This window comes from Herpailurus yagouaroundi, unplaced genomic scaffold (assembly GCF_014898765.1).
Source record: "Herpailurus yagouaroundi ecotype Mexico unplaced genomic scaffold, PumYag 28, whole genome shotgun sequence".
In the NCBI taxonomy this organism is placed as follows: domain Eukaryota; kingdom Metazoa; phylum Chordata; class Mammalia; order Carnivora; family Felidae; genus Herpailurus; species Herpailurus yagouaroundi.
The window spans coordinates 34,025,407-34,045,147 of NW_024412376.1; the positions used below are offsets into that span (position 1 = coordinate 34,025,407).

At 37.0% G+C, this 19,741-nt stretch overlaps 1 protein-coding gene and 1 pseudogene across 1 annotated transcript in view; both read left to right on the plus strand.

Annotated features, from left to right (window-relative positions):
• The window catches only part of ASIC5 (acid sensing ion channel subunit family member 5), a 29,764-nt gene extending 22,180 nt beyond the window's left edge, over positions 1 to 7,584 (plus strand). The window contains 2 exon segments of the mRNA XM_040483683.1: positions 4,883 to 4,974; positions 7,371 to 7,584. Of these exon segments, the coding sequence (XP_040339617.1) occupies positions 4,883 to 4,974; positions 7,371 to 7,558 (280 nt within the window). The 3' untranslated portion in view covers positions 7,559 to 7,584.
• Positions 7,585 to 10,250: 2,666 nt separating this feature from the next.
• LOC121035863 (non-histone chromosomal protein HMG-17-like) overlaps positions 10,251 to 19,741 on the plus strand; it is a 9,528-nt pseudogene continuing 37 nt past the window's right edge.

Consider the following 19,741-nt stretch of genomic DNA (forward strand, 5'->3'; position numbering starts at 1 on the left):
TTGACTAAGGTAGGCAGTTTGCAAGTGAATATAAAGATAAATTTTGGCTGAATCCAGGCCAATTCCGTTAGCAAAACAAATGAACTTTGTGAATTGTTCTGTTTTAATTTGACAATTTTTCAAGTAAAAATTGTATGAAATTGTTTGTTTTATGCAAAACTAATTCATTCCCCTTAATACAGCACTCGTACTCAAGAAACTGGAAGTCCTTATTTAGTGTTTTGTAAACGCAATATACTCTCGATTTTTATGTTGATCTCCTTACTGTTATTAAAACCCAAATATGTTATAATTGTGCCTCCCCTGACACAAACAAATATTCTTGGACTTAAATCCCAAACAATTTCATTATCTTCAAGAAGCATAGATTCAATGAGAGCCAAATTACTAGGCAAGGCACATGCCTGCGAGAAGTAGAATAAATGTCACACTATTTTGTAAGGGATGAATTTATCTTCTCTCAAAAACACAGATGGATAATGATTGGAAACAGTTATGAGGTTTGTGCTTAGGAAATTAAACAATATTATCAGTGTACATGCAAATGAGGAGCACAATGGAGAGCAAGAAGATTGCAGTATTGCTAAAATTATTGGACTTCCAAGACTTTATTATTTCCTTCACTTTGGCAGCTGTTTTATTATTTGTAAATATGGCAGTGCCTCCTGATTATCAACTTAAATAAAATACATTCTCCTGTCACCCTGGGTTAAACCAGTGGAAATTAAGTAAACATATTAATGATATATTTTGAAGTAAGTGTACTTAGGAATATTGATTTCTAACTGTGAACAATTAGGAGAGTGATTTACAGCCATGTTCCTTTGATATATGAGAAAACACCACGTAATTCCAAGAAACATTGCTAATAGGATTCATTCTTATTGTTGCCATCTGAAAAATCGTCAGGTGGTTGGTTTCCACCTCAGCTTATAAACAGACAGGTTAATATCTACCCCTTCCTTCATTGGTTTCATCTTCAATTTGTTCCCTTATTTCTTCATTTTACAAATATGTACTGAGCACCTACTCTGTGTCAGGATTTGAGGTGTTCTAGGCATTAAGTTTTCCTCACTGAACAAAAGACAAAAACCCTGACTTGTTGCACTTATTCCCACTGGGGTGAAGATGAACAATAAATATATATAGTCATATCAGATGGTGCTAACTGCTGTGGAGAGAAAGGAAGCAGAAAAAGGGCCCGAGAAGCCAGAGTCAGGAAGAGTTGTTCTTAGGGTTGAGGATTGCAATAAAGTAAGATCTTCCTGAGAAGGTGGCAGTTGAGCAAAGATCTAAAGCAGTGGTTCTCGAACTTTTTGATCTCAAGGTCCCTTTGCATTCTTAGAAGTTACTGAAGAGTCCAATGAGCTTTTATTTGTGTGAGTTGTATCAATATTTGTCACATTGAAAATTTAAACTATAAAAATCTTATTTATTAAATCATTTCAAACAATAATAATAGATTACTATATGGAACGTTAGATAAAAGATTTTTATAAACAACTATTTTCAGAAACATAAAATTTAGGAAGAAGAGTAGTATTGTTTTAGAATATTGTAAATTTCTTCAGTGTCTGGCTTAATAGAAGCCAGCTATATTCTCATTTTTTCATTTAATCTGTTGGTTCATGTTGCTTTGGTTGAAGACTGTGAAGAAAACCTTAGGTCAAACCGATATGTAGTTGGGAAAGACAGGCATATTTTAATAGCTTTTGTGGATATGTGACACTTTTCTTTGATAACACGTCAGAGCTCAACAAGTGAAGTTTCTTACATGTTCATTATAATACGCATCTTGTGGTTGCCCCATGGGGAGTGGAATTAACTCTCTACTCAAAATCTGATTTGGATGTTGGGATCCATGATGTCACACTCGCATCAAGGGAGTATGAAAAAATTCATAGTCATATAATGAGACTTTCTGGGAAGTCCCTGGGGTCTCCCAAGCAGACCCTCTGTTGGCTTGAGAGAACAAGGAGAGGCAGCCACCTTTGCCTTGCAATGTGGTTATGAATTAAGACTTGGCTTAGAAATCCCAAGGGTTTGAACTTTCCCAGGTACCAAAGGAGAAAGTGCGTGGGCTTTCCTATCACTTTATCTCTTATGGGATAGGAAGAGGCAAGGATGGCACTGGAAAGCTGCCATTTGAAAGTAGTGATATATCAAAACATCTCAATGAAGCTTTTGTACTTAAATATATTAATATCTCTTGGTCTTGTACTTTTAATGGATCTTTCATCCATGAATGATTTTGAACGTTATTTCTTGGTCATTAGAAAAATTCTAGGGGCGCCTGGGTGGCTCAGTTAGTGAAGCATCAGAGTCTTGATTTCAGCTCAGGTCATGATCTCACAGTTCGTGGGATCGAGCCCCTCATTGGGCACCACGCTGACAGCACAGGGCCTACTTGGGATGCTGTCTCTTCCTCTTTCTCTGTCCCTTTCCCGCTCATGCTCTCTCTCTCTCTCTCTCTCTCAAAATAAATAAGCATTAAAAAAAGAAAAAATTCTCTGAGTTGTGCAGATCTTCCAAATATTGATCCATTTTATTATATAATATATATTTCATTTTAATATCATTATTTATCAGAAAAGTCTTTAAAAATTGGGGAGTTGTCCAGCTCATCATAGCAGACACAAATTCTCCAAAATTCTAACTGTCACATTAAAACCTAGGCTCAAAATTTATATTATTATTTTCTATTAATTTTTTTAATGTTTATTTATCTTTGAGAGAGACAGAAGGTGCATGGGGGAGGGGCCAAGAGAGAGGGAGTCACAGAATCTGAAGCAAGCTCCAAGCTGTCAGCGCAGGGCCTGACATGGGGCTCAAACCCACAAGCTGTGAAACATGACCTGAGCCGAAGTTGGATGCTTAACTGAGCCACCCAGGTGCCCCTCGAAATTTATTATTAACTACAAATCTTATCAGCTCTTGAAGCAACAAGTCACTGTGTTCATTTCTGTGACAATGTCCACCAAATATCATAGTCTGAATAACCATAGTTTGCCAGTTTGCTAGCTTTCTTGAAATAACAATCACAGTGAAAATATCACATGATATGATATGTTCGTTTATTATGAAAATAATTTTCAGTTCATGAACCCCCCAAAAAGATATTGGGGACCCCTAAGTGTCTGTGACCACACTTTGAAAACTACTGATTTAAAGGAGATATAAGAATTAGCCTCAGTGATAAATGGTGGAAGAACATTCCAGCAGGAGGGAAAATCAAATGCCGAGGAAGATTCTAAGCCAACAGCATGCCTCATGTACAGATAGAGCACAATGGAAGTTGGTGTGGCAGGAAGCAGTATAAGCAATGACCAAGGATGGTAGGGCATGAGTTGAGAAAGTTCAAAGTGGGTGGGTGACAGAGGTAGGGCCATGGAGTTTTACTTAGAGTATACTGGGGAGTATCTAGGGAGTTTTGAGCAAAAGAGTGATATGATTTGTTAGTTGCAGAAGTATTATTTTGATCATTGTGTGAAGAATATAGGATATGTAGATATTGCAGTGAAATACATTAAAGTTGGAAGTGGAAAGACCAGTCAGAAAGCTATTGGAAAAATCCAGGTGAGATGGATTCTGTACATATTTTGAAGGTAAAGCAAATATTTACCGATGGATTTGGCTGTGTATTGTTAATACCTTATAAATGGAGGAAATGTGAAGAGTTTGACTTGGAATATGTTCAATTTGAAATACCTATTGAACATTCAAAGAAAAATACCATGAGACAACTGGATATGTTATTCAAGTTCAAAGTAAGATCTGGGGCGGGGTGGGGACAGAGTGTGAGGGCATCCAAGGCTATCTGAAGAGATATTTTAAAATAATTTTTATTCACTTTGGTCTCAAGTAAAGATTTCTAGGAGACACTAGGAAAACAGTCTGCCCTAATATATTAATGATATAAATGATATTATTGAACACCCAGTATATACCAGATTCTATGCCAATTCTTTACATACATTATTTAATTTCTCCTCACATAGCTTTAAAATCCCAACTCTAGGGGTGCCTGGTGGCTCAGTCGATTCAGTGTCTGACTTTGGCTGAGGTCATGATCTCGCAGTCCGTGAGTTCAAGCCCCATATCAGGCTCTGTGCTGACGGCTCAGAGCCTACAGCTTGCTTTGGATTCTGTCTCTCCCTTTCTTCTGCTCCTCCCCACTCACTCACGCTCTCTCTCTCTCAAAAATAAAAATAAACATTAAAAAAATTAAATCCGGGGCGCCTGGGTGGCGCAGTCGGTTAAGCGTCCGACTTCAGCCAGGTCACGATCTCGCGGTCCGTGAGTTCGAGCCCCGCGTCGGGCTCTGGGCTGATGGCTCAGAGCCTGGAGCGTGTTTCCGATTCTGTGTCTCCCTCTCTCTCTGCCCCTCCCCCGTTCATGCTCTGTCTCTCTCTGTCCCAAAAAGAAATAAACGTTGAAAAAAAAAAAAATTAAATCCAATCCAATCCAATCCTGACTCTAAAATCCCCACTACAGATGAGGAAACCAAGGTTCCAGAAACCCACATGGTTTCTCCAGGATCACACAAGTAACAAAAGACAAGATTTGAATTCAGATCAGACACATACTTAAATGTTTGTAAATATTCCAATCTACTCAATAGATACTGACATTTAATGTCTTTTTCCAATTTTCTCAGGAATAAGCCATAGAAAAATTATTGGATCTGGGGAAAAATTCTTCTCCTTAAATACCAACATGGCAAGAGTACCTTCCAAATGTAACAAGCTATTGTGATTACAGTGCTGTGTTTAATTCAACATTAAGTGACAACTGAATTAAAAATGAATATTAATTTCATCAAATAAGCATTAAAAGTAACGCTGACAATCTTGAGCCAGATTAACTCTGTTTTTATCCCCAGGGAGAATCTTGTGAACCTTGAAATAAACTACAGTGACTTATACTATAAGATAACTCAGCAGCAAAAGGCAGTGAGTGTGTCTGAGTTACTTGGTGTTAATTTACTTGTTCTTCAATTTTTGAGACATTTTCTCTCAGGTTGTTTTTGTTTTTTTTTTTTTCCTTTTGTACTTAAGGTTTTAGCTTCTCAATGGAGAAGTGATAGTGCTAGTCTTCGTCTGTCATTTAAATCTGACACTTTCTCTCTCCCTAGACACACCTCCAGTAAACCTCACACCGGGTTTCACCAAGAAAGGCTGACATTCATATTCTAACTCAGCATCTTGCTTTCCTTTCAGACACTGGGCACTCCTCCCTGCCAAGCAACTGACTATTATAGAGTGTTTCAGCAATCCTGCTTCTGAGTAGATAAGCATCTCAGACATCCACACAGAACTCCATTCAGACTGGAGTGAAAAGAAGAGACTGAGCGAGTAGAATTTAATCTTTTTGTACTTCCAATTTATTATTTATTTTTTTTTATATAATTTATTGTCAAGTTAGCTAACATAGTGTACATGGTGCGCTCTTGGCTTCGGGAGTAGATTCCTGTGATTCACCACTCACTCAAAACACCCAGTGCTCATCCCAACAAGTGCCTTCCTCAGTGCCCACCACCGATTGTCCTGCCCATCCCCCTGCCACCCCACTCTCTTCCACCCTTAGTTTGTTCTCTGTATTTAAAGTCTCTTATGGCTGGCTTCCCTCTCTGTTTGTAAGTATATAGTTTTTTCTTTCCCTTCCCCCATGATCTTCTGTGACATTTCTCAACTTTCACCTATGAGTGAAAACGTATGATATCTGTCTTTTGCTGACTGACTTATATCACTTAGTGTAATACCCTCCAGTTCCGTCCACCTTGTTGCAAATAGCAAGATTTCATTCTTTTTCATTGCCAAGTAGTATTCCATTGTATATATGTACCACTTCTTCTTTATCCATTCATGAGGTGATGGACATTTGAGCTCCTTCCATAATTTGGCTATTGTTGATAGTGCTGCTATAAACATTGGGGTACATGTGCCCCCATGAATCAGCACTCAAGTAAATTCAATCTTTAAGTTACAAGCATTGTCTGTTCATGTCCTTAACAAATTTAATTGCTGATTTTGTAGATCTTATTGTATATTTACAGGAAGTGATGTAGGAGACAGTAGAGAGTATCAATCAGGCAAATTAACAGCAATCACACATGGGCAGCTAAGACCCTAAATGGGGAGGAAATATACAAATCTCTCAAAGGTCTAGAGGCAACTTATATCTCACTACCAAACTGTACAAAAAATAGCATGATTCTAAGAATGGTCCAAGGCAATGAGAAAAATATTAATAATGTAATCTATTTAAGAAGTCAGTGCTACAGGGGCACCTGAGTGGCTCAGTCAGTTATGAGACTGACTTCAGCTCAGGTCATGATTTCGCAGTTCATGGGTTTGAGCCCCACGTAAGACTCTGTGCTGACAGCTCAGAGCCTGGAACCTGCTTCAGATTCTGTGTCTCCTTCTCCCTCTTCTCCTCCCTCACTCATTATTATTAAAATAATAAACATAAACATAAAAAATTTTAATAAACATTTTTAAAAATAATTAAAAAAAAAGAAGTCAGTGCTACAGTAGTCAAATTCATAGACAAAAAGTTGGATGGTGGTTGCCAGGGGCTGGGGGGAATGGGAGACTGGAGACATTTTTAAATGGGTACAGGGTTTCAGTTGGGGGGATAAAAAAGTTCTGGAGACGGACGTTGGTGATGGTTGCACTACAGTGGGAATGTACGTAGTGCCACAGAACTACATGCTTAAAATCTATTAATATGGCAAATTTTGTGTCACATTTACTACAACTAAGCACAATCAATAAAGACAAATATAGATTTTTAAAAATTTCTTAAAGAGAAGGCAATACTGTGTTAACATATTTTAGTTAGATGAAATATTACAAGTGCTTAAAAAGAAATAGTTTGGACGCTAGAATTCACAAATTGCTTCACAAATTGTTTCTGGAAAACATCATCATTCAATTAGTCACCTGAATGTTACATTTGTTCATTTAGCACATGGAAATGAATTTGTAATTGCCTAGGATGTTTTATTGATTTGCCTCAATTTATTATCTTCCAAAATCTTTGAGTTATATTTTTGGAAACAGATTTTATAATTGCTTTCTCTCCCTCTCTCTCTCTCTGTCTCTCTCTCTCTCAAGTCATCAGTTGGTTAATTCTTTCTCTGTAACTCTCTCCTTTTTGAGATGATTTACATAAATATTATTTTAAGATATCATTAATTTCTATTACTTTATACCAATCTTAACATAATACAACTAATTCATTTTCATATAATATCAACTATGGTTAATCTATTAGCTTCAAATAATTTAAACTCTAGTAATGTTTGATGTGCCTTTTATAAAAGACACATTATTTATTCAATTTCATTATTGGCCTTATTACATCAGATGTTGGTGGTCAACTGGACCTATTTTGTGGGGCCAGCATGATTACAATTATAGAAATTATTGAATATATATTCACCAATTTCTACTGGATATGCATTTTGTTCTTGCTGAAGATACCTCAAATGACCCAGGGGTCTTCTCCACCTCAGCATCATCTGAAGAAGAGAAATCACATAGAAGAACGCTAATGTTCACATAGGACAAAAGCTTTTGCTTTTCTCTTCATAATACCTTCAAATTTCTTCATGACTAATTCACTGTTATGTAATTTTATCTTATATTTTGGGAATTCAATAAAAGCCACTGTAGGTATCTATCTCTTTATACATCTTTACCTCTGTCTATACTTATGTGTATATCTATAATATATATATATTACATATATATAATATATATACACACACACACACACACACACATGCATACACATACAGGGAGAGAGAGAGAAAAAAAAGAGAGAGAGAGAGAGAGAGAGAGAGCAGGCAGGTACTATTTTTTTTTTCAACATTGAATTCCCAGCACCTACAACAGTAGAGATGGTGTAGTAGGCATTTCATAATTTTTTTTTAATGAATGAATGTATAATGTAAAAGGACATTCTTTATGTCCTTTATGTTCTTATGTCCTATCTAAAAATGCAAACTGGACCTGGTAAATGAACTGTATGTGAGGAGAAAAGATACTTTTTTATTCTGAAAATAATATGTGCAATCTGTGCTTTACAAAATTTCTGAGAATATTTATTTTCACTGAAATTCAACATAATTTTATTTTACTTTGTCTGGAAAGTTATACTGTATAACTGTATAACTTTTGTAGGAGCAGGAATCTCTATGTATTTCCTATACAGGTGGATATTTAAATCTATTTAAAAATAAAGTTAAATTTATTTAACTTTATTGGTATATTGGGAGTACATAGTGTTTTGTCAGTTTCTCCACATATCTCCATGTGCTTATTTAATCAATCAACCTGCTTTCAGCCTCTCAGAATATTCAATCAATGGTGAATTATTCAGAAGTCTTGCCAGAAACATTTAAGAAATAATCAACAAGTCATAGAATTCTAGCCCCAAACTCATTCTAGTGTTGCCAGGTCTCATTTCCTTTCCAGCCACATGAGAATAACATCTGAAAAGTTTTAAGGTGTTGTTTTCAAGTTTAGTTATAAGCAAGTGCTAATAAGGCCAGTGCAATTAGACAGGACTCAGTCAAATGAGGAATATGTTTATCTCATGACTTGGCCATCCCTATCATGACAAATACTTCAGAGAAATTCTCTCCCAGAGATGTGACAGGCTTCTTAGAAGCTGCTTCATCCTTATAGCTATCATTGGGGAGACCTACGGCAATGGCATGGGTACATGCCATGCAAGACTAAGCAGCAGAGGGACACTATGGATTTAATGTGATCCCCCCCCAAATGCTGATATATTGATAAATCTTAAAAAATAAAGTGTTAAGTAAAGAAAAGTTTAAAATATAAAACACTCCTGGGGTACCTGGGTGGCTCAGTTGGTTATACATCTGACTTGATTTTGGCTCTGGTTGTGATCTCAAGGTTTGTGAGATCCAACCCTACGTCGGGCTCCACACTGACAGCATGGCGCCTACCTGGGATTCTCTCTCTCCCTCCCTCTCTGCCTTCCCCCAGTGTCTCTCTCTTTCTCTCAAAATAAATAAACTTAGCATATATATACATATAACATATATATTATAATTTATAGAACATATATATAACATATATATGACTCCAAAACTCTATAATGCAATAGTTTATGTAAATTGAATATGCCTGCACACAGAGCAAGTATGTTATGTCTTTAAGAGAACACATATTTAAAAAGTAAACAAAAATATCACACTAAATATTTACATAAAAACACATCAGAAAGATTGCCTGTAGTGGAAAGGGGATTGAGAAGTGGAGAAATATATAAGGTAATAAACAAACAAGAAATAAAATAAGAAATAAGAAATAAATAAGGTAAATAAACCAATAAACAGAAAATATAGGACTGATGATACTGCAGTGTGAAAAGTAACTCATTTCTCTGCCCTGTGGACCAAAATCTAGCATAAACTATTTGGCTGCAAAGCCATGAGTTTTTTTTTGTTTGTTTGTTTTTGTTTTTGTGACCGTTGTGAAAAATCATTTGTTGTGCTAATATTAGTGTGACTGAATCTCAGGCTTACTGCAGGACAGCTTCTTACTTCTTGTATTGCAATTATTTTCTCCTCTACTTATTCAAATTTGTTAAGTGAAACCAAGGAGATACTATTCTTACTCTTTTTCAACACATTGAAAAAATATTTAACTGATTTGAATCCATCAGGAAAAACTCCACAAACATTATTCTATGCCTAACAAAAAATGAGAAAGTCACAAAATATAATTGAGATAACTCCTATGTTTTGGACTTGAGGAATCCTGAATTATAACAAATTTTAAGTATTTCACAAGACCTTTACTAACTTATCTTCCGATATTCCTATGCTTTAAACATTACAAATATATACTGTTTAAAAGAAATTACATAAGGATTGTTGTAATAAAAGAAGCAACTGATTAAGAACAGAACTTCTCAGAATGTAAGCCTCACTTCCTGTAATTGAGACTTAAGCTCCGAGACCCTAGACCATAGAGTCAGTAAAGAGAATTGAGCAACACAAGCAGTATAAGGAGTAGCTTTTGGACCCCTAAATCAATAGGTCAGAATTACTTTGGGAAAACAATAGGTATTATGGATTTCATGAGATTTGGATGCCTAAGGGTTGTCATCTTACCCTTGGTTAAAAGTAGCAAAAGCTCTAAAACAGATTAAGCAGAGACCAATCTCATCCATAGACTTTGCCTGATATAGCTTTGACCTCTGGAAAAATGGCAAAATTGATTGAAATAAAGAAGATGAATGAAAGGGGAAATGATAGAAAAGAGGAGGCTGCTGTGTCTGTTAATCACTCTTGTAAAAGTGAAATTACTGATGAGGAAAGGGAAAGGAAAATGAAACACAAACAAGGTAAAATTGAGACTGATACATGAAGCAAATATGCAAACAAAATGGGCCTCATTTCTGCTCAAAGCTCTTTTGGGAACTTGGAAACATAGTATACTATGAGGCTATTTTGTTTTATTTTTTTATTTTTTTTTAATTTTTTTTTTCCAACGTTTATTTTATTTTTGGGACAGAGAGAGACAGAGCATGAACGGGGGAGGGGCAGAGAGAGAGGGAGACACAGAATCGGAAACAGGCTCCAGGCTCTGAGCCATCAGCCCAGAGCCTGACGCGGGGCTCGAACTCACGGACTGCGAGATCGTGACCTGGCTGAAGTCGGACGCTTAACCGACTGCGCCACCCAGGCGCCCCGAGGTTATTTTGTTTTAATGTTCATTTAGTTTTGAGAGAGAAAGAGAGAGCAAGTGAAGGGAAGGGCAGACAGAGGGAGACAGAGGATCTGATGGACTCCGCACTGACAGCAGAGTCAATGTGGGGCTTGAAATCCCAAAACGTGAGACCATGACCTGAGCCAAAGTGGGACGCTTAAGTGACTGACCCATCCAGGTGCCCTGTGAGGCTACTTATTTAGGACTTTATTACAAATGTACCATCTCAGTATTATACAGTAACAGGCCAGAGGACAGTTAGACCACTTGGCTGAAAAGTACCATCAATTGCAAATGAATCCTTGCTTTCTTCATTTCTTTGCTTAAATGATCAAGAGACAAATAATGGAATGGTAAACACCGTGGAATGGAGGAGACTATTCAGGATGAATATTAATTTTGGTTGGTTGCCATGTTCCGCATCCAAACAAAAATCCCAGAATTTTAAATACACAATCCCAAATGTTTTAAATGTAAATATAATTAAACATACAATTGCAGAACTTTAAATGTTACTTCTTTGGGAATTGATGAAGATGGAAATACAGAGGCTGTGCACCTACAGAAAAATGGAATAGTTCTGAAGCATTTGAAATACTGTGGGTGCAAAGAACTCTAGGCTTGTGACATGATAACCAGCAAACCCTCCAGTGATACAACCCTGAGGCCAATAGTAGTGGATATCAATAAATGTTTGGGCCCTTTACATAGCCCTCCTATTGAAAGGGGACAAGGTCACATAGGAACTTGAAGCTATGTAGGGCAATATCCAGAAGTTGAAAGAACAACTTGGAGGTTGCATTGGTGCTGCAGTGGATGACATAAGCATTAATAAGAAATTGCACATTGGAGAGCAAAAAAGAAAAACAAAAACATCTTGTGGCATTGCCTATACCTGATAGGAATGGAATGCACTTACCATAATGGAATGCACTTACTGTATAAAATAGAGGGCTTTGCCATTAATAGCTTGTAGCTTAAATAAGTCAATTTAACCTTTTGCTCCATTTTGTCATGCCAAGCGAGAACCTTTAGAATTACCCAATTTTCATCCACAGTTAATATTTTAACTTTAAAAAAAGCACAGATAATTTTGAAAATATTGTCAAATAGATGTATGAAGATTATCGTCTCCCTGACAGAAGCCTAATATTGCATCTCAGCATAAAACAGTGGAAGTTTAGGGTTGCAAGTCGCTGAATGCAGCAACTACAGATGATCCTCATAGGAGTCAATCATTGATCTGTTACCAGGCTTTAGTGGAGACAGAACCACATCAAATAATTCTAAGCCCCAATTCAGCTGCAACATCAGAGATGCCATCCAATAAAGACAGAACAATTCAGAAGGACTGTGTGATAAAATGGAAATGGTCTTTACAGAAGCACGTTCAATGGCAGCTCTGAAGGAAGGGAAGGGTGGGAATACATTGCATCCAAGAACAGGTTGTAGTTGTGCATTTAGGGCCATGACAAAATCCCCAAAATGGGGAGTTCCTATTACTGAATGGCCCAAACATCACTATTTCCTCTCTGTTTAAACAAAACAAGCTTCTTGATGTACTGATGGAAAATTCTTCACTGAAAGATGTAAGTCAGTTTAGAAATGAGCCCTCATTCACCCTGTGAATGATAAATCTTTGGTTGAAGAAGGCACAGTAAGTCCACACAATGGACATAATAGAAGACATTATACTTGGGGATACTGAGGCATGGGACTCCCACCACCAGAATAACATCTGGATATTCATAGACAATTGGAATTTGTCAATAGCCTTGCTGTGTGTCCAATCAAATGAGCCTTCAATTAGGACAATTAGGAATATCTCTCTATAGAGAATGAAATTTTAGAAATCTCTGTAAGAATTCTGAAGAAAAATCTAAATGGGTCATGTAGATGTCTATCTGGGAAAAGCCTAGTGGCCGATTCAAAAGGAATTTGGAATGCAAAGTCTGAGGCTTGTTCTGGTCCCTGAAGCTGGCTACTTGGTATATGAAAAAGAAGAATACAGAGATGTTTAAACTATTCAATGATGGGCATAAAAGTGACATTCTTTTCTCCTGTATAAAACACTTCCCAGAATGCCAAGAGGAAAAGATTACAAGGCTTTGGGTAAGATTCTCAAGGACAATAGCTAGCAGGTGGGTTAGGGGAACTCTTACCAGTGACCCCATGTGACTTCAAACAGGTTCTGACTGAAATAGGCATGATTACTACTTTGGGCTTTATTACCCTTTGACTGAAGTCAATCCCCTCAAAGATTTGGAACAACAGATTGTGTTTCTATTTGATTGTACCAACTGCATTTCACAGATCAAGGAGACATGTCATTGCTGCTAATGTAGCAAAATGAGATAAGAAGCTTAACATCATATGGACTTAATATATCTCCTACCATCTTCAAACTGGAATCAAAAACCTTTATTAAAAATGGAAAGAGTATGAGAGAGGTATGAAAAGCTGATCCGACTCATGGGTAAATTCAGATTTTATCTGAATATGAGGGATAGTGGAGGAGAACCTTTGCAAAGCATTCTTTGTAAAGAATATGGGGATGAGAATGAATGTTGGAGGATGATGCAAGCACATACTATCTGACTTTCTCACCTCAAAAATATCTTCCTTATTCTACTGTGTCTAGCTGTACCAGGTCGAGGACTGCACTTGTATGTTCTGGAAGAGGGAAGAGCCACCAATTTTTCTGAAAGTATAAATATTTCTAAGGGGAAAAATAGACTGAATGAAGATTCCACACTATGTGCCTCACCTGGGAGTAACTGGAAGTCCTGGCCCACTGCCTGTGTAGTGATAGTCCTCTAATCTTCCCCTTTCTAACAGTACACTTTATTGGGAATGGACAAAAGAGACACTAAGATTTCTGCTACTTGCCTGTGAGGGGTTGGTGGCATGGCTGCATATGAAACTATAGCCTATCTGGGCTGATGGCTCGGAGCCTGGAGCCTGTTTCCGATTCTGTGTCTCCCTCTCTCTCTGCCCCTCCCCCGTTCATGCTCTGTCTCTCTCTGTCCCAAAAATAAATAAAAACGTTGAAAAAAAAATTTTTTAAAAAAAAAGAAACTATAGCCTAGAGAGGTCAAGTCTCCAGGTGAAAAACAGATAGGCAGAAGCTGTGGAATATGGAAAAGGAGCACATAAATGACAAATAACCTCGGGAAAGAATACTGTCATTCTGTTCCAGAGAGAGGGGCTCAGAACAAGAAACCTAGTACTCCTAATTCTTTCAGGTATGGTCATGGGTCATGATTCATGCTGATGTGCTTTTCCTCTGAGACAGAAAAATGACCTGAAGCCAAACTATAAAGTTGACCCAAAAAAGCTATTTGAGGTATCTGAAGAAAAGATATTAATTGGCAGCCCTTGGTAAACTGCCTGCAAAATGAGCAAGTAGGAATCATCTTTTGGGTTTTGCTTTTCAAGCCATGTTTATCATATTCATACAGAGAAGACTCAGGCTAGAGGAATACATTTGTGGAAACCCTGTACAGTTTAAAATATGACATGTTTCTGGTAAGAGCACACACATATATATCAGTGCTATTTCCTCTCCAAAATGCCATGAATCAACAAAGAACCTTCCCCATGGTACATCCAGTTGCTCAGGAGGTAGATGTCAGATTGTTGGAGAGGAAAATGGTCAGAGCTTCAAAGTGATACCTGAAAACCTATGTTGTTGGAAATTTGCTTCTAGAATTTTGCTCCTCTTATCCCAGATGGAACCTGAAGTTTAGTGAGCAGTGGCCTCTGGTAACTGTTTTTGTAGCAGGGGATGCATTTTTATATAGAAAGAAATCTTTTGGGGACGGTTTGATAAATAACATGATAATATTAACTGAGATATGGTATGGAAAGACGATTTTTCATCTCTCCACTGCAGTTGTACATTACAATAAAAGATTTAGAGTTTTAATTATGGATTGAAAGGTAAATGAAACTTGAGTAGACAATGATCCCAGGATGAGGCTGTATTTTCAGAAGTTAAGCCAAAATTCCCCCGATGTCATACTCATGGAGATTGAGTATTAAGTGAATTTAAAATTTTCATGTTACCAAAACACAGTGTACCATTCAATTAAATATGAACTCTGTCAGTGACCATTTGGAGGTCCTCAATAAATTAGCACATCTCTCTAAGGCACTGGCAAAATTTCTGTCTCTGTTAAAAGTAAATTAAAATCTCCTTCAAGCTAGCCCCTTTAACTTCCTGAGCCTAAAGGGAGCTTTCCTACAACAAAATCCACTAAATCATTCTTGTTTTAAGAGACAGAGAGAAAAGAAAACTAATACATGATTAAATGTACATATATATTAATAATACGGTATATATACATCTATACTAATACACGGTTACGTTTCAGAAAGCTTATTGAAAAAAAAGTTCAGAAAAGGTGAAGAGAAATAACTATTCACAGTTTTGGAGATATCTAAACAGAGTTGAATCCTGCAGATCAGATTGGTAGAACTTGGATAAACAGAGAGAAGGCAAGGTCTTCAGCATAGAAGCTTGAAACAAAACCTTACAGCTGCAGATTTGTACAGTGTGTTTGCAAAACATCAAGGAGATTAGTTTAGAGAGAGTGGAAAGGACATCAAGTTGAACTAGAAATCCTTTTGAATAAAAGAAGTGATTAGATTATAGGAATCCTTAAATTCTTCTCTAAGGTAATTGATCTTTGCCCTGCAGCAAATTGAGGAAGAGACACTATCGTTTCTTGAACGGAGTGGTTAGATTGTGGTTGCAGATCAAAAGGAAAAATAGGCTGTATGATACCAACAGAATATGGGAATCTCCATGCAATGCCAATAGTAATGTTGGCAGATTCTATGCAAGTAGTAGGCAGATTAAAGTTACACATTAATTTGGACCCAGAAATTTTACTATTGAAAACATAAATACATATTATATATAATATATATTTAATATTATGCAGTATGTTATGTATTCATATTATGTATATACCGTATCACATATATCATATATAAAAATCTCAAAAAGTAAATATATAAGTATTTCTTCCAAAAGTGTGTGTGTATATCTATCTCTCTCTATATATATATACATACATACATACATACAAGTGTGTGTCTGTTCATGTGTATAATCTCCCAAGGGAAGAATTCACACATAAAAACATGAAGAGAAATATACATACATTACAACATTGGGAGTTGGGGGTATTTTGGTAGTCCATTAGTAAAGAAATGTTATTTTGTGGACACTTATGTTGGTGACCCCCAATAAATCATGCCTCACAGTGGAAGAACAAATAAAGATTTCCTATTTCAGTGTCATGACGATATTTGTTTTCCGTCAAGTTTGGCCACATAAATAATTTATGCCTGGAGAATGGTACTTTTCCATTATGGAAATATTATTTGATGTTAGTGATGTTAAAGTGTTGATACTTTTGTTGTTATTTAGCTTAACTTGTGCTTTAATAAGGAGCAACATTTTAGAAATGATTTTTAACAATTTGATGATTTTTGAGTGATTAAAATAATACAGTAGATAGTAATTGAAAAATCTATTTGAATTCAGTCATTAAAATGTAGACAAAAATATACAATCCCATATAAATAATGTGTAATAATCAAATTACTGACTGAGAACCAGGAGAAAGATTTGTTTTCTTTTCACTTAAAGTAGTTGCTGCTCATGGCAAACATCTGAAAAAAATTACCAGGGGAAAAAAGAAAAGTAAATGGGCAAACCAGGTCATGACATTTAAAAATTTTGAGAAAAATATTGGGTGATTAAATTTCCGAAATAATTTAATAGATGCTTTAGTTCTAGAATGAAGGTCAGAATAATTTTTCTTCTTTTGACAAAAAGAAAAGGTTGAAGACAATAAAATATTTTATATATACAAAATACTGATTGAAGTGCTAATTATTTAGCAAAATTGTTGGGATCTCATATTTTTGAAAGTTTTAGAAACTTGTTAAGACTTTGCCTTTTTGTTAAATATAGATTTACGATGCAATACAAATTTTATCTAATGTAAAATTCCTTTAAAAATGAAAGGGAAAATATAGCAACAAAAGTTGAGTGAACCTTTGAATCAGCACTATTGCAAGAGCTAAGCAGTGAGCCTTTTGTGAGATCTTCATTGAGCTTCAAGGATGAATTTTAACACTGAAAGCCAGCACCTTGACAGAAGTGAGTGCAGGACTTGTCTGGCATTTCTCTTATTTCAAGCCCACAGATCGAGACGCGTTGGCATCTTTTTCCATTTTTTTCTCTTACAACCGTATGAAAAAGCAAAATGTGTATATTATTAGGGAGTTACAGAAACAAGTAAACAAATAAGGCTGTTACTAGTTTTGGTTCTGTTTAAAGAAAAATAAAAAAGTCAAGGAATATCCAGTTAAAGTTTCAAGATTTTAAAATCCAAATTTTTATATCTAAGTGTGAGTCAGTTTTCTTTAGGTACATATAATTACTGTTTTAAATCTGGCTAATATCATCTTCTAAATTCTCTAAGATACATGTAATCACATATACACACAGTCACACACACCTGTGCCAGTGGGGAGAGTGGAAGGTATATATGGGGAAATCTAGGTTAATTTAAATGAATAAAATGGATTATAAAATACTTATGCTCTAATAATAGCATTTTACTGCAGGAGTCAAATTGAGTATATTTATTGGAGCTATATGAAAATAAATCCATCATATGTATCTTTTGCTAATCAAGTCTTCTTTTGATGGCACCATTTAGAAGAAAATACGCATATACCCTTGAATGAATGATGAGATCTGTTCATATATATCAACAATATTTTATCTGATAGCAAGGATAATTGCTAACAATTTAAAATTTTTCCCTTAAAATAATAATAAATTGTCATCCTCCCTACTCCCCCAGCCCCTCCCCCCATCCTCCGCTGAGATTAAAAGGAAATAGACAATTCCTCCAGGTGGTCAACAGAGAATTGGTGACACCAGAAGTTGGCAAAGAGACAAGATGGCAGAGATTCTGAGTGGTCTTTTGACTAATGCTGGATTGCTGTGATTGAGTATAATCAGTGAAATTCAGACACCTGAGAATAATAATAATGAACTTTAATGTTACATTTTTTTGGGTTTTTTGTTTGTTTGTTTGTTTGTTTTTGCAGCTATTCCCATCTGATCTCTTCCCTCATATCTTCAGTGAAGCTTTGTTCAAACTGCAACTTGGTACTAACCATCCATGTGCATGTGTATGTGAAGAGAAGGCTGTTTCAATAAATAACTCCACAGTCAGCACAAAGAACAAACTGCTAAGTGGAAAACACAGATGCTTTAGAAACTGCGCAAATATCATTCTTCCTCCCCAATAGATTCTCTAGTATTTGGAAGGACGTCATTTATTTTTAAAGTTTATTTATTCATTTTGAGAGAGGGAGGTGGGGGGAGGGGCAGAGAGAGAGGGGAGAGAGAGAATCCCAAGCAGAGTCCAACGTGGGGCACGATCCCATGAATGAGAGATCATGACCTGAACCCAAACCAAGAGTCAGATGTTTAACTGACTGAGCCACCCGGGCGCCCCCGGAAGAAGGACATCGACAATCCTGCACTCCTGCCGTCTGGCAAAGCTCTAGCCTGGCTGCCGGGGATTTGAGTGGATGGAGATGCAGTCTTGGACATGCATTGTTTCATAATCTATTTGACAAGAGAACAAACCATCAAAATTTTATCAGACAGAAGAATGGCAGTGGATTATGCCCAGGTACAATGGAAGCACAGACCTAAACTAAGATGGGAAACCAGAGTCTCCTGTATTTCTGGCAGACCTTGTTAGAAGACTTGAGAAGGAAAGTCAGTAAAAGTTCTTTTAGTCAACAACTGCTACAAATAAAATGAACTTGCTAGTCGATAAAGGTGAGGAGCATGAGAGTGAGGTTGGCCACGTTCGGAGGGTTCCCTCCACATCCAAGGAGTCCGCACTCTTAGAAAATGCCTTAATGGAAAGGTACAGTAAATGACTTTCTATCCTTACTTTTATGGCCCATCAAAGCATACCATTGGAATTAAACAGTCCCACAACCTGAGAACTTGAGGCAAATCTGGTTTTCAGGCAGAGCATAAGCCTTTCATACTTAGAAGGCCTGATCGCTATCACGACATCTCTCCTACTACATATATGATCCTCTCATTCTATCCTTATGATTGTTGCTTTGTGACCTACACTGAGTTTTATCACATGTTCTTTCTCTGGACCTGCTTTTGTCACCTGCCTGTGCCCCAGCCCTCCAAATCCTGCCTTTCAGTATCAGTCATAAGGTATAGGGCTAAAACCACCGGTCATATCTCCCCCACACTCCTTACACACTTGTCCAACTAGAACTTTATCACCTGACAGATAATAATCTAATGTTAAAACCCTCATCAGAAGCTCACCCCTTGCCAACTGCTTTGCTTGCCTATAATATGTTAGGCATCAGAACATTCTGCTTAGAAGCGAAGGTTCTGGCACCTAGTTGCCATGTATAATTATTAGCTCTCCCACTCACTCTCTGTTTGACTTTTGGCAAATTACCCAAACTTTATGTGCTCCGTTTCCTTTTAAGTAAAATGGAGGTGGAGCTGTGTGAAGAAGAGGCAAGAACGACCCCGGATCGGCTAAAACCGAGGGCCACTGCATCCCCCCAACCAGCATTTACATCCCCCTGTCACGACCACCATACCTAAGAGAATCGTTGAAGGGGATGCTAGCAGAAGGAAAGCCAAGGTGAAGGATGAGCCACAGAAAAGGTCTGCAGGCTCTCTGTGCCTCCAAAGCCAGAGCCCAACCCTCAAAAGACCCCTGTGAAGAAAGGAGAGAAGGTACCCAAAGAGGAAAAGGGAAAAGCAAATACTAGTGAGAATGGGAACAACCCTGCGGAAAACAGAGATGCCCAAACAGACCAGGCACAGGGAGGTGAGGGTCCTGGAGACGCCAAGTGAAGTGTGTGCATTTTTGACAACTGTTTACTCCTGGTGA